Here is a 15,682-nt window from a genome sequence, read left to right on the forward strand (position 1 = left end):
GGGGCAGCCCGCGGAAGGATTGGTTGTGGCGAGGCAGGCGATTGGTCGGAGTGCGATCCGGGCGTTGATTGGTGCAGGCGGGCTGCGGGGCGGGGCAGAGGCGGCTGAAGCGAGGCAGGCGGGGCTCGAGTTGCTGTGCGAGAGGGAGGAGGTGACGGCCGCTGGGGCTAGGTGCGAGGCGGAGCGCGCGACGGCTGACTGGAGAGCGGTAAAGGCTGGGACCGGACGCGGAAACTTAGGGGACGCGAGAGGCCGGGCCGGGGGCAACAAGCAGGCGGGACTATGGGGCTGAGAGAAGGGAGGCGTCCGGGAGGGTATGGGGCAGCCGAACGGCGGGCTACCAACCGAATCCGGAGGACATGCTCTGGTCCCACAACGGACCCGGGGCCGGAGTGTTTGCCCCAAGCTACTTTGGACTCCTCGAGAGATCTTTTTTGAGACTGAGAACCGCCATCAGTTTGCCTTTTATTTTCTCCAGCTTTTTCTTTAATTATTCTAATAGGATGACTATTCAGTCAGTCGTCTGAATAGTAAATTGGAGTTTTTGTTTTCCCAGTTTCCCTTCTTGAGGTTTTGTCTGAAGATTCCCCGTCAAAGCTACGTTTTTACTCTATTCTCACTCTGAACGGGTTGACTTTCTTCACTCTGGTTCAAAATAAATGTAACAAGGATGAGAATATTGAACAAGCTGCTTCAATTCAACAGGCCTGTCACTATGTTTTGGCTACTTTGTAGGTTCTGGTTATTTGGAGATAAGGGAGTGAGAGATTTCTTGCCCCATGGAGCTTACGATGATTTGACTCCTAACGATGTTTTTGAAATAACATAAAAGTAAGCCTTATTTATGCATATCAAATAGCAACTGTTTCATATAAATATCAAGACATTTCAAAATTGGTTTTTACTGAAAACTATTATCTGCTTCTCTCACCTTGAAATCATCCACGTGTCTCCTCTTTACTCAGTTTCCCCTAGAATGATGGTCTTAAATGCCAACCTCCTTTTCACATTCAATTTGAAGTAATAAAATTAAATACAAGTTGGCATTCAGTACTATACAGTTATATCCCTGTTGCTGTAATATTTCCCACTTATTTTAAAAGAGAAACCATATGAAATTATATACATATTATAGTAAAATCATACTTGATTAATCAAGTAGATATGCATTCTTTGAGACCTAAGGTAGCTCCACAAACTTCATTTGTAATATGTGAAAAGGAGTTAAGTGAAATTTTGCTTTCAGTTCAAATAGAGTATTTGAATAAATAATAAATTTATCCTCGTCATGGACCTTCACCTTCCCACCACATTTCGTCCACCACCAAATCATTAATATTGTGTCTCAGACACCATCTACTGGATGTTCAATGAGAAACCTGATAGCTAGCTCTTTGGCTCACCCTTGAACCTTGAATCAATTGTTAGATCTTATGTGTATTCTACCTACTAAAACTCTCCTCTCCATCTCCATCATTGGCACCTGAACTATCCTCTGAATTTGTCTTCCTACCCCACACTTGCTACCTTCCATTCTTGTCAGTACAGCCATTAGTAAAGAATTACAAGCAATGCTATGTGTTATAAAGTGAAATTTGGAGTACTATGGAAGCCCATAGTGATGAAACCCAACCAAGCATGAGAAGTTGGGATTGCGGGGGATGGGGGGCATTGGCAGCAGAGCAGGAGGAATATCAGATATTTTTTTGCCTTGATCCTTACAGTTTCTGAACTGGGGTGAAAATTCTGTTAGTTTTTTTTTTCTCCTTAAAGAGGTGCCTTTGTGACTGGTCTTCAAACCACAGTGCATACCGCATTGTATGGAAATGACTAATTAGCTGTGTAACCTTAGGGAAATCCCTGTATATCCCTGTGCTTCAGTTTCCCCAGTTGGAACATTATTAGTGGAATCAGATCATTTCTTTGGTCCTCCCAATTCTAAAATTCTATGGTTTCTTAGGCATGAATTATGGTCAGAAATGTGTTAAAAGGCAGACAGCATTAGAGCATGGATTCAGTTACCACTCTTGTTCACAGACCTAGATTTCTTTCCCAAAACCTTTAACACCTACAGACTCTTGCCTGTCGAGATAAGACCTTCCTTGCCAGTTAGGAAGCCCCATGAAATCAGCTACTAAGTCTGGACTGCTGTATCCTCTAGGGCCAATCACATAATGGATACTAAATATTTATTGGTTTGGGTGCAGAAAAATTATTTTTATTTTAAAGAGTTTTCAACTCTGCCATCTAAAAAATCGTTTAAGTTCTAGCTCCCCCCAGCTGTTGCTTTTTTTGTTTTTTGTTTTTGTGTTCTTTTAGATTTTATTTATTTGACAGAGAAAGCAAGCACACAAACAGGGAACAGCAGAGAGGGAAAAGCAGCCCCCTGCCTCCACTGAGCAGGGAGCCCCAGTGCAGGGCTAAATCTCAGGACCCTGGGATCAAGACCTGAGTGGAAGGCAATCACCTAACCAACTGAGCTACCCAGGTGTCCCCAGCTGTTGCTTTAACCAAGAATTTATAATGTCTTTGCATTGTCTGTAGCTAGTTGTTTTGGTGTTTTATCCTTCCTCCTAGATTGTATTTCAGGGTGAGAATTCTTATTCCTCCTTGAAATATGTCCCCAGCATATTCAGCCCATAACAAAGAGCATTATTTAAATGAGGCACTATAATAGTGAAGATGAGCTTTGGACTTTAGAGACCATATAAAAAAATATATGAAGTAACCACTAGATAAAAGAAGTGAACTCTCTTCTGAATACCCAGAATAAAAAATAAGAAGTGGTTTGAGGTTCAAAAATTCAAGACTTTAAGCAGAAGTCTTTATGGGACAGAGCTTATTTCCTTTCCTTTGGTATATGCAAACATGATACCACCCAAAGTTTCACAGAAATCAGTGAAAGGTTTTATTTACAGCCTAGAAAAAAGAGAAACTGATTTTTTTTTTTAAATCCAGTTAGGAAAGGAACCTCATAACTCTAACACACATTAAACTCAAGCCTTTTCTTCCTACCTACTAAAAAAGAAAAAAAAAAAAAAAAAGCAGCCACATTTCATTTCTCCATGTCTATACTAAATCTCCAAAAGTGATATACTATATATATTGGATCTTCTTACTAAATAACAAATTGTCTGAAATAACAAGAAACTTGAAAAGCGTCCCTCACCCAGGTAATTAAATGTTTTCTCTTTTGGGCCTGAGTGGGCAAGACAGTGAATAAAATTTGTTTAAAACTATCATCTAAAAACATAAGTTTTAAAAATATAGACAAACTTCTGGTGGTTCTCTAAAGAACTTTATTCATTTTTGCTGGTCAGTAAAGCTGTAGAGACCAGATGCAAAATTTAGTCTTCTGTCTGAATATAGTAAGAAACCCACCTGCAGTCTTACCATGATTTTTATCTGCTTCTTGGAATGAGGTTTTTTTTTTTTAAACTAAGATTTTATTTATTAGAGAGCGTGGGGGCCGGGGGCCGGGAAGGAGCAGAAGGAGAGGAAGACTCAGGGCTCAATTCCAGTACCTCTTTGAGATCATGACCTGAGCTGAAGGCAGACACTTAGCCAAACTGAGCCTCCCAAGTGTCCCTGGAATGAGTTATCTGTGCTAGGTCTCTTCTTTTCCTTCATCACCCTTCCTGAAAGGCTTTTAGGGAAAGCACTTTTTTTTTTCTTTCTGCCTCAGGAAAAGCATTTAGAATCAGTTTTATTCCTGAATAGGTCCTATGTTAATGAGTACGTTTTTAGCCTTCCTAGAACCAGTTTTTCTTAAGGTTAAAAAAAATGTTTTTCTTGGATATCAAATCATCTGGGTAAACTTTTGTACCTGGAGGCAAATCATAGCATAAATTATATTTTCTCATTCATTTTAAAGCAAATTTTTTAAAAAGCTACACTGTTTTATTCTACTAGATTGTACTATCTGAAAGTAGACACTGTATTTTTTTTTTACCAGCTACAGTGTTTTCCACTAGTGTTAATTTTGAATTTCCTAAATAAAAACACCAAGTACTGTTCTGCTCAGTTTATGTAAAAAAAAAGGAGAGAGGGGCTCCTAAAGTCACTGTGTAAGGTTTGTAATATCTAAATAATAACCCAGACTCTGGGTAAGAGGTAACCTAAGAAGGTATATTCCTCTATAAAATTGGGGTTAACATTTCCTACCTTACAGGATTACATGAACATAACTGAAATAATGGAGGTAAAGTGCCTGGTAGCAGAGTAGCTACTCAGTACATTTATCTTTTCATCCTTAATGTCACAATAACACCTAACCTAGAAGTGTTGAATAGATGTGGTTGACCTAGCCTGCTTGAAGCCATTCTCCAGGACACAGGCATAACAGATACACAGTTGCATACAGTGTGAGCAGATGCTATCATGGAAGTCTCATTCATAGGGCAGCAGGAGCTAAGGAGAAACCCTAAGTCAGCCAGGGGAAATCACACTGGCCTCAGCAGAAGTGTAGCAATAGAGCTGAGATGTGAGGAAGGAGTAGGATTTTGCCAGGGAGACCAACTGAGCTAAGGAGTATGATCAGGAAGACAGAAGGGACACAGGAAAGCACATCCTGTTCCCCTGATAGCAGTGGGCTTCAAGTATAAGGTTGTGAAAGCAGTAGGCAAGCAGATTATAAAGACCCTTTCATGCCATTAATGATTTTTCACATGGGCAACAGAGTTGCTCAAGAAGTTTATTTATTCAGCAAATGTTTATTGACTGGCTACAGTGTGCACTGAGGAACAAAACAAAAATTCCTGCCCATGTGGTCTTCATTTTGATTTTAACCCCAATGAGTTTTGAGAAGGAAGAAGAGCAATACTTTTATGAGAGCCTTCAGTGCCAGTGCCCTCTGGGGTTAAAATCAAAATGAAGACCTCATGGGTTAATATAATGATTTGGGCTTATAATCATAGTGAGATTGAAAACCACTGGGAGGTTTGGAGTGGCTGAGTAATGTTATTTGACTTCAGCTGTTGAGAATAAACTGGACAATGGCAAATGCTGGGATATAATTGATTGCAATGATCAAGGCAAGAGATAATGATGGTTTAGGAAAGATGGTCATCTTAGGAACGGACAGATAAAAAGTGGTCAAATTCTGGATAATTTGAAGGTAGAATGAATAGGATTTGCTGACAGACTAAAGGTGCTATTTGAGGGAGAGGATGAGTAAGATTTTTACCTGAGGAACTAAAAAAATGGACTTGCCATTTACTGAATCAGCTAAGACTGAAGGCAGGGGGTGAGATCAAGAGCTCAGTGTCGTACCTGTTTAAGTTTGAGGGCCTATTAGATCTCTAACAGAGAGGTCTCCTAGGCAGTTGGGTATACAAACCTTATGTTCAGGAGAATGACCCTAAATGGATGGATGAATTTGGGAGCTATTAGCATACAGATGGGATTTAAAGCCAAACTATGAATCAAACTCTGTGAGATCACTAAGAAAGTGAGATAGAACCCACAAGAGGGCAAAGGACAGAGGCCTGGGGGCAGTGTGGTTTTAAGAGATTACCAGTGCCAGAGAAGGAAACGGACTGATGGGTCAGCCAGAAAGGGGGAAGGAAAACCAGAAGAGTGCTGCTGTGGAAGCCAAGTGAAGAAAGGGTCTCAGAGCAGGAGGAGTTCCCAGTTGTGCCAGATATGAAGGCGAGGGCAGGTAGAGTGAAGATAGAGAATTGACCATTGGACTTAGCCATGTGAAGTCACTGATGACCTTGGCAAGAACAGTGGGAGTAGATTCAAGAAAAGAAATTGAGCACTGAAGTATTGGCACTTGTGAGTTTTCCTGTGAAAGGGGGGAAAGAAATGAGAAGAATCTGGAGGAGTAAGTGGAATCAAGAAAGGTTTTTTTTTTGTTTTGTTTTGTTTTTTTAAGATTTATTTATTTATTTGACAGACAGAGATCACAAGTAGGCAGAGAGGCAGACAGAGAGAGAGGAGGAAGCAGGCTCCCTGCTGAGCAGAGAGCCCCATGTAGGGCTCGATCCCAGGACCCTGGGATCATGACCTGAGCCGAAAGCAGAGGCTTTAACCCACTGAGCCACCCAGGCACCCCAAGAAAGGTTTTCTTTAAGAAACAAGAAACCGTGCTGTGTGTGTTGTCGGAAAGAGGAAGATCCAGGAGAGAGGAAAACATTAAGAATGCATGAGAAAGAAGGAGAGCAATACTTTTATGAGAGCCTTCAGTGCCAGGAGAAGAGACAGTTCATCCATGGCCACAGGAGGTAGGTATTTGGGCATAGATAGAGGTAGGTGTTAAGTGTGGTAGATCTCAGTTAATATCTTCTCTGAATGCTGTGCTTTCTCGGTCGCATAGGAGGTAAGACATCAGTTGAGAGCGTGGATGGAGGAGGTGCTAGAGACTTGAGAAGAGACAATGTGAGTTGTCTGGGAGGGTGTGAGAGGTTATGGAATAAGAAAATACAGTGATGATGTTAAGGTTAGCTTGGCAGAGGGGCGCCTGGGTGGCTCAGTCGTTTAAGTGTCTGCCTTCGGATCAAAGAAAGACAATTATCATATGATCTCACTGATGTGAAGAATTTGAGAAACAAGACAGAGGATCATAGGGGGAGAGGAAAAAATGAAACAAGATGAAACCAGAGAGGGAGACAAACCACAAGAGATTCGCAATCTCTGGAAACAAACTGAGGGTTGCTGGAGGGGAGGGTGGTAGAAGGGATGGTGTGGCTGGGGGATGAGACTGGGGAGGGTATGTGCTATGGTGAGTGCTGTGAATTGTGTTAACATTGATGATTCACAGACCTGTACCTGTGAAACAAATAATACATTATATGTTAATTTTTTTTTTTAAAAAAGGTGTCTGCCTTTAGCTCAGCTCAGGATCCCAAGGCCAGGCATCTGGCTCCCTGCTCAGAGGGAAGTTTGTTTTAACCCTCTCCCTCTGCCTGCTTGTGCTCGCTCCCTCTCTTGCTCTCAAATAAACAAAATCTTAAAAATTAGCTTGGCAGGGACACCTGGATGGCTCAGTCGGTTGGGCATTTGCCTTTGGCTCAGGTCATGAATCCGGGGACCTGGGATCAGGCTCCCCAAACTCAGCGGGGAGCCTACTTCTCCCTCTGCCTGCTGCTCTCCCTGCTTGTGCTCACTTGCTCTTTCTCTCTCTCTGACAAATAAATAAAATCTTTAAAAAAAAAATAGCTTGGCAGCAAAATGAAGATACAGTGACAAAGAGCAGCAAGGCTAGTGGTCTGAATGAGATTTGATGAGCTTCTGAATCAGTCAGGGGCAGTGTTGTTAGAGTCATTAGCATATAGGTAGTAGTTGAAGGTGCGGGTGTGGATGAAAGTGCCCCAAGACAGCAGAGTAACAGTAGCAGTGGATAGAGGCCACGGAGAGAGGCCCAAAACTACAAAGGCACTTCCAGGGAAAGAGGAGGAGAAACCCAAATACAGAAGGTGCAGAGGTGAGATTAGATAGGTCTTCTACATGCCAGCTAGTTTGTCTGGGAAGTTGTAGTTTTAGTGAAGGAACAGGGCAGACCTCCTTTCAGTGTTAGCCGAGGAATAAATAGAAATCAGTAGAGGTAAAGAAGTAGAAGGAGCAGAGCCTAAAACTAGGGCTGAAGGGGCACCTGGGTGGCTCCGTTGGTTAAGCATCTGCCTTTAGCTCAGGTCATGATCCTGGAGTCCCAGGGTCGAGCCCCTTGTCAGGCTCCCCACTCAGCAGGGAATCTGTTTCTCCCTCTGCCCTTCCCCCTGCTCATGCATTCGCTCTTTCTCTCTGTCAAATAAATAAATAAAATATTTAAAAATAAGTAAATAAAGGGGCGCCTGGGTGGCTCAGTGGGTTAAAGCCTCTGCCTTCGGCTCAGGTCATGATCTCAGGGTCCTGGGATCGGGCCCCACATCAGGCTCTCTGCTCAGCAGGGAGCCTGCTTCCCTTCCTCTCTCTCTGCCTGCCTCTCTGCCTACTTGTGATCTCTGTCAAATAAATAAAAAAATCTTAAAAAAAAAAAGTAAAACTAGGCCTGGAAAGCCATTCTTGCAGAGACAACAGCTTCTGGAAAGGCCTAAAGGCATGGAAGGGCACAGATAAGCAATTTTAAGTAGTCTGATGTGAAATCTAAAGATATATTTTTGTACTGTTTTATTCATTTAACAATTTTTTTGTTCTTCCATCTTATAAAATTTTGACCAATGTATGGTTTTCCTTGGGAGGGTATGGGGAATGAAGTTTGCCTCTTTATGTATGTTGCTTAGCAACTTAGAAAAAATACCCTGAGACCTTTTACATGAAATAGATTTGGTGGGGGGTGGGGGAGATTTTGAGACTGCTTAAGCTTTTAATATGGAAAGGTTGATAGTCGTATTCTTTTTAATAATACTGTAATATGTTTCCGTGCCTCTCTGCCAGTCATAAAGGTACAGGATGAAAGCTTCTTCTTTTCCCTCATTTACTTATTTCAGGATGTAAGTCTGAATACAACAGAAAATGTCCACTGAACGAACTTCTTGGACAAGTTTGTCCACTATTCAGAAAATAGCACTGGGCCTCGGGATCCCAGCCAGTGCAACGGTTGCCTATATCCTATACCGCAGATACAGGGAAAGCAGAGGTACGTGAGCCCCACAGCTGTGCATATGGCAATGTTCAGAACGTGCTCTGGCCTTGTTAAATTAAAATGAAAATTCTCCTTGCTGGACTGGGTATGTCTGTTGGGATGTAATTGGCTTTCTGTGAGGGGTCTTTGAAACTATTTTGTTTCTTCTTTTCTATGCCCTTAATGTGCAGCTAGTCTATGAAATGATAAATTCATTTTATAATTCTCTTGATTTGTTCCGTTCAACAGCAGCACCACAATGGGTTCTTTTTCATCTTTTTTTTTTAAACATCTATACTCTTTATCTTTTTTATATGCGTCTTGTATTTAGTTGTTAGAAAGCTAACCATGGAATCCAGTTTACCCATAGGCTGGACCTAGAGAAAGGATTTAGGTACAAATGGAAGTTCTGAGCCCAGTGAACTCCTTGGACCCTCTCATCCTACTCAGATGCTACTTCTTGTCATTATGGTTGAGATTCTGGGTCTATCTCGTGGATAGTTCTCTTTGACGGCTAGATTTATGGGAGGGCTGGGGTACCTTGAATGCTATCTAAGTCTGATCTGATGAGCCATGATCTGTGCAGAAGAGCGGTTGACGTTTGTTGGGGAGGACGACATTGAGATAGAGATGCGAGTTCCCCAGGAGGCTGTGAAGCTCATCATTGGCCGGCAAGGAGCCAATATTAAACAGGTAAGTGGCAAACGGGCAGTTGGCTTCCCCAGGGATTGATTCTGCTTCATCTTGCTTCCCTCCTCTGCCCCCATCCCATACTATGTATGTCTTCAAAAGAAAAAAATACAGGAACTTTTTAGCTAACTATGCTCTTTTCTTTCTAGAGAGTTTTACTTCTCCCTAGAGAATAAATGACTCAGCTTGAAATGGGGACTTTTGATTGCATGATTCTCAACTTGGTGTAGCTTGAACCATTCCTTTCTACTATGGAATTAATGAGCTCTTGTTAATTGTTAGTAAATGTTGAGTTGCTATTTAATTCTTCTATTGTTTATTTGGAATATCAAAAAAAACCCCAAATATTTGATTGTCTGATCAAAAAGAAAAAAATTAGGGGGAAAAAGGGTTCTAAACACTAAGAGAAACTGTTTTGAATCAACTGCTAGTTGAGGTTAGCTTTGTCACTAATCTCCTTTCATAACTACAGGTAATTGAGGACTGTTTATACCATCCTAATTTAGCTGATTACTTCCAGTTCCATCTGCCTCCATGGTTAGGTTGAGAGTGTACCTTGCTGACCCGAATGGGAGCTATTATAGAGCGTACTGCCATATATCCTTTTCTCTGCAGCTGCGGAAACAGACAGGTGCTCGGATTGATGTGGACACAGAGGATGTAGGCGATGAACGGGTGCTGCTTATCAGTGGGTTTCCTGTTCAGGTGTGCAAGGCCAAAGCAGCCATCCATCAGATCCTGACAGAGAATACCCCCGTGTCTGAGCAGCTCTCAGTTCCCCAGAGATCCGTGGGCAGGATCATAGGTACCACTGGACAGCTTCCTCTGTTGTTCCCTTTTTTCTTCACCTTTGCCGCCTTTCACACCTTCCCAAGGGTTTTTCCTGGCCTATCTCCCTTCACCTTGGTGGGGGGGTGGGGAGACAGGGATATTGAGACCAGAGCTTTACTTTTTTTATAGAACCAGTGGTAAAGCAAACCCATTACCTCAAGAAGTTTTATGATCTGATCCTTACAAGTAGGTTCCAGAAGGGTTCAGGTAAATGTGTTTACCTCATAATAGATGTTTAAAAGAAAGCTAATCCTGCTCATGTTATCCCAGATCTTTCAAGATAGTGCTCTTCTAGAGAGCATCTGTTATGCCTTCCCCAAGAGCATTCCTTATGCTGCTATTAGAGGTAGAGAAATGTCCATCATTGGCCCAGTGTTTCACAGTGTGGGATATCTTCTGAAGTGCACGTGTAAAGTATGCTGAATGGTCAAAAAATGGAAATGACATGAACTTATACTAATCAAGAGTTTAAGCAGTAAGGATTGCAGTAGCTTCTGCTTTCTGTTCAGTATCTTACATTCTGTTCACTTGGGACATGAGAACTGACTCTTCTCTCCCAGTATATACAAAATAGTGATTTCTGTAATAGTTAAGTTTGGCCAGGAGGAAAGGACAGGTTTTTACATTTTTTCAATGCAGGGAGAGGTGGGGAGACTATTCGTTCAATCTGTAAGGCCTCTGGAGCCAAAATTACCTGTGACAAAGAATCAGAGGGGACATTGCTACTATCAAGGCTTATAAAAATCTCAGGAACGCAGAAGGAAGTGGCAGCAGCTAAGGCAAGTAGCTAATAGATTTGAATTGTGTCTAAGAATGAGAACCCTTTATTCTGTCCTGGGTGAAAATATCTGGCCACAGAGATCTCATCTCTTACCACAGCATTTGATACTGGAGAAAGTTTCAGAAGATGAAGAACTTCGGAAGAGAATTGCACATTCTGCAGAAACCAGAGTCCCACGCAAGCAGCCAATCAGTGTGAGAAGAGAGGAAGTGGCAGAGTCTGGTGGAGCTGGCGAGCCAGCTTTGTGGAAAAACGCTGGTACTGGTACAGTGCCAGAGCCAGCAACCCTACCAGGATCTCCTCCCCGAAAAGGAGGCGGTGATGTTGTAGGGCCAGAAAGTGCTTGGGAGAAATCTAATGGTGACAGCTTTCAGAAATCTGGAGCCCAGACCAGTCCAGAGATGTCCATGTTTGAAAGTATGTAACAAAGTGGGAACCCATTTGCCATATAGAACATAGAAATACTGGCTTAGATAACCCAAAATAGGAAGCAGTAAAAACAATTTGTTTTTTGGATTGCATTTAGAAGTCTCTTCACAGATATACTTTTATGTGGTAATATTTCACTTGAGGTTAGTACAAAACATAAATAATAATTTTCTGAACACAGACCAGTTAGTGATGGAGAATGATATAGAAATATGCTAGTTCACAGGGCCCCTGACTGGCTCAGTCAGTAGAGCATGTGACTCTTGATCTCAGGGTTGTTGGTTTGAGCCCCATATTAGGTAGAAAGATTACTTAAAAATAAAATCTTATCATGGAGCACTGGGTGTGGTGAAAAAATAATACTGTTATGCTGGAAATAAATAAACTAATAAAAAATAAAATAAAATCTTAAAATATGCTAGTTCACAGGAAACTAGTACTACTGAATATATCAAATAATTGAATTTACATGATATTCTTTCACAGATTTATTAAATAAGTAAAATACTCAACCTGGTGTTTTTTGTTTTGTTTTGTTTTGTTTTTGGCCTACCTCATTACTGGTTTTTAAAAATCATCACCATTAAAAAGAATCATCACCAGTAAGAAGAATGAAAAGACAGTGAGCATTCTCTTCTGTGTATAGGTTGTGGGATGGGGGCAGGGAAGACCAGGGCCCCTAAGAGGTTCTCAGACTTGGCCAGGGTCACATAATGAGTCAGTGATAGAATGAGATTTAGAACAAGCCCACATCTTTCCACTGGTCCATGCTGCAGCTAGCATATGGAGGATTTACCTTTGTTGTAATTGGTGTCTGATTTGAATATATGGCAGATGACTAGGAGTGTAAACTCAATGTATTACTCAGTTACATGAAAGATACACAAATCAACTTAGGATGGGTCTTCAGGCTGTTCTTGTGTGTTTCATCCAAGCCATTTGGTGTTTGTACGTTCACCTCTGAGACAGTCTCCCCATTTCAAACAGAGGTGATTCTCATATGGTCACTAGTTTAGAAAGTGAGGATTCTATAGCTTAACTTGTTTATCCCTGTGCTTAGTCCCCAGTCCTGACTTCAGTTTCCATGCCGATGAGTTCCTGGAAGTCTATGTCTCTGCCTCTGAACATCCCAACCACTTCTGGATCCAAATCATCGGCTCCCGCAGCCTGCAGCTGGATAAGCTTGTCAGTGAGATGACCCAGCACTATGAGAATAGTCTAGTGAGTGCCATAGGGATTGGGCTGGGTTTGATTTTTAAAAAGGGGGGGGGGCTCTTTTTTCATTGTAGTGTGTTCTCTTTTCCTGGGAAGCAACTACTTGTTCTTCCTTTTGGTACTTTCCGCTTATCTGGTTTTTAGCCTGCCCACCTAACTCTTCCCCATCCTGATCCTCACTCCCCTGTGCAGCCTGAAGACTTGACTGTGCATGTGGGAGACATTGTAGCAGCACCTTTACCTACAAATGGTTCCTGGTATCGAGCTCGAGTCCTTGGCACCTTGGAGAATGGGAACCTGGACCTTTACTTTGTTGACTTTGGAGATAATGGAGATTGCCCACTGAAGGACCTCCGGGCACTCAGGTCAGTATGGAGGCCATGGTGGAGTCCCAGTTGTTAACTCTGCCTTGACCCATAGCTGGTGGTATGCTCATGGCACTCATGTAGAGGATTGGGAAGAGAACTTGTTTACAGAGCAGATTATTATCTTCTCCAGCTGGGTTAATTGGTGATCTCTAGAAACCAGGACTGTAAGAGACCCTTCTGGCACTGGGATTCTAATTTCAGTTTCTTTCACTTTAGGAGTGACTTCCTGAGCCTCCCATTTCAAGCAATAGAGTGTAGTCTGGCACGGATTGCCCCCTCAGGTAAATTGGTCATGTGGCCTATTGACCTTGCCTCCACATAGAAAAACTTTCATACAGCACATGGAAGGAAGTCTCACATTCCCAAGCTTTATGAGTTCTGGGGGCTCAGATGTCTTTCCTCCCCAGCAGTAGAAAGCAGCAAGCAGGCAGACATAGGTGCCTTGTGGAGTAGAAAGGGGTGGTTCCAATTTCCCTCCAGGGTGTAATCTTACCCCATCAGCAGGGATCCCTTCATAGGTTCTCCCTGCAATCTTTTACCAGGTGAACAGTGGGAAGAGGAAGCTTTGGATGAGTTTGACAGACTAACTCACTGTGCTGACTGGAAGCCCTTGGTGGCCAAGATCTCCAGCTATGTCCAGACTGGGATCTCAACTTGGCCCAAGATTTACTTGTATGATACTAGCAATGGGAAGGTATGACTGGGCTCCACTCGTTGCTCACTATCTCTTCAGTATATTTATGGTCTCATTTACTTTTTCTTTCCTAGAAATCCTTATCTGATACTACTCCTACCTCATAAGATCCTGCTTACTTCCCACTCAAGGAATGTCTTTGAAGTATCAGTCCTAATCTAACTCTTCTGTCCTAGTTCCTCAGATATTCCTATCCCTAGAGAGAACATCATTCACTTTTCATTTTTCTTCTCAGAAACTCGATATTGGGTTAGAATTAGTTCGTAAAGGATACGCAGTTGAGCTTCCAGAAGACGTGGAAGGAAGAAGAGCTGTCCCAGACATGTTGCACAATGTGGTGAGTGAGCCTTTGTGGCTACGTGTAGGATGCTGCTTCGGGGCAGATCTGGTGCCTAGAGAGATGGGAGGGCTTCTAGTCCTGCGTGCATTCCATGGAGGGCTTTCCTAAGGAGTAGCTCCACAGGTTGCTCAAAGCAAGCACTGTGTCCCTCTTGGCAGCCAAACCCAACTGCCTTAACCACATCCCGTGGGCATAAAGCTGGGATGGCCTCTCCTTTCCCACCAGCCAACACTACATTCTTCCTTTCTCTCTTCCTTTCTCTCGTCTTCATCCCTACAGGCCACAGAAACAGATGTGTCTCTTGACAGCATGCTCACTGGGACCAAGAAGAGCCCTGGAGAGATAGCAAATACCCTGTCCTGCCTCAGCTTATCAGGTACAGGCTGCATTTCCTCCCTAGAGCATCTAGTTACTGTTTTTCACTTGGTCTCTCCAAACCGGGGGTGATGTGAAATCTGGGCTCTTAACCAAAAGCATCCTGAGAACCAAGTAGCCCATTTTCCCCTAAGTCTCAGTGGCCGTGCCTAACTTCCTCTCCATTCCTGCTATGCAGCTTCTGCCTCCATGTCTGGTGACGATAACCTGGATGATGACTACTTACTGTGAAGTTGGCTTCAGCCACCTTAGCTGCCTGCTTTACTGCGTGAGTACAGCTCTCCTCTGTCTCAAGCCACCAGAGAGTAACAAGGGTGACAACAGGGGCCTTGCCTTCTGCTCTCTTCCCTAGCCTGTCTGAACACTGCTCTGCAGCTGAGTTCCTGCAGCTTCACTCTCAGGTTGAGCCCTTTCAAGCTTTTTATGTCTTTGTGTGTTTGTGTCTTTGGCAGGTTTGGCACAGGATTTGGTACGTGGAAAGAGGAGCCTATGATAAAGAGATCTGTGCAGTCCTTCCTCTGTTACATACACGATCTGGCTTGCAGCGGACTGAATGCCTTCTCTCCTTCTGTCGGACTACCAGAAAGAGTGCAGGGTAGAGGGAGACAAGTACACGTCCCCACTTCACCTGCCTGACCCCGGATTCTTCCAGAGTTTGCTTCCAGGTTGCTCAACATCTGGCTCACTGTTTTCTGCCAGGCATTGATCTATGCTTCTGCAAGGCTGTGTCCTTTTTGGGGCTGGGAAGCAGCCAGGGTTTGGTCACTGGAAGTGATGATTCTGCAGACTTCTGACTCACCTCATCAGGTGACTTTAGTTAAAGGTTTTTGAGTGGTGAACTCAAAGACTGCAGTTGAGTCAGGAGGCAGTTTCAGAAATCAGCAGAATTATTATTTAAAAAGCCTCAGGAAGGGGGAAGAGAACACTGCCTCCCAGCCTTAACTGCTGATATGTTATTAGAGATAGGTTTTTCCCTGTAAACTTTGGTTAAAATACAAGTAGACAAGGAGAGAGCGGCTCAGGAAATGTTCTGAAGTGCTAGTGTAGTATCTGTGTGTATACACACATTCATAAGGTGAAAGAGAACTTACATAGCTGTTTGAATCATTTCGGGGATTCTTTGCTGAATAAAGTTCTCACAAAATTATCTAAATGTTGGTTGAATCAGGTGGAAGCAGGCCTGTGGGTATCTTCTGAACCTAAACCTGGTAGAATTTGTCACGTGCCTCACAAGGATGGCCCATTTTTTAAACAAATGCCCTTCCCATGCACAGATCCTGTCCTTTCCCTGATCTGTCCTTTCCCTAAAGTTACTTTAGAATTAACTAAGAACCAGACCAATTTAGGCTCAGATCACTAAGAACCAGACCAATTTAGGCTCAGATGGTATAAATAA

At 42.8% G+C, this 15,682-nt stretch overlaps 1 protein-coding gene across 1 annotated transcript; it reads left to right on the forward strand.

Annotated features, from left to right (window-relative positions):
- Positions 1-7: 7 nt before the first annotated feature.
- Positions 8-15,433, forward strand: TDRKH (tudor and KH domain containing). The gene is made up of 14 exons (XM_004776678.3): positions 8-208; positions 8,430-8,578; positions 9,150-9,256; positions 9,869-10,058; positions 10,724-10,863; positions 10,964-11,282; positions 12,355-12,515; positions 12,702-12,874; positions 13,094-13,158; positions 13,420-13,571; positions 13,807-13,908; positions 14,191-14,287; positions 14,465-14,554; positions 14,739-15,433. The coding sequence occupies exons 2-13, from the start codon at positions 8,455-8,457 to the stop codon at positions 14,515-14,517; spliced, it is 1,683 nt and encodes a 560-aa protein (XP_004776735.1). The 5' UTR covers positions 8-208; positions 8,430-8,454; the 3' UTR covers positions 14,518-14,554; positions 14,739-15,433.
- Positions 15,434-15,682: the final 249 nt, after the last annotated feature.

Source organism: Mustela putorius, unplaced genomic scaffold, assembly GCF_011764305.1.
Source record: "Mustela putorius furo isolate JIRA1106 unplaced genomic scaffold, ASM1176430v1.1 tig00000695_pilon_pilon_pilon, whole genome shotgun sequence".
Lineage (NCBI taxonomy): Eukaryota > Metazoa > Chordata > Mammalia > Carnivora > Mustelidae > Mustela > Mustela putorius.

What these genes read in the sequence shown, in the direction of transcription:
- TDRKH (XM_004776678.3), top strand. Translation starts at nt 8,455, where the DNA reads ATGTCCACTGAACGAACTTCTTGGACAAGTTTGTCCACTATTCAGAAA. An exon ending in CAGATACAGGGAAAGCAGAG is followed by an intron (nt 8,579 to 9,149) that starts GTACGTGAGCCC and finishes TGATCTGTGCAG; the next exon opens with AAGAGCGGTTGACGTTTGTT. An exon ending in AGCACTATGAGAATAGTCTA is followed by an intron (nt 12,516 to 12,701) that starts GTGAGTGCCATA and finishes TCCCCTGTGCAG; the next exon opens with CCTGAAGACTTGACTGTGCA.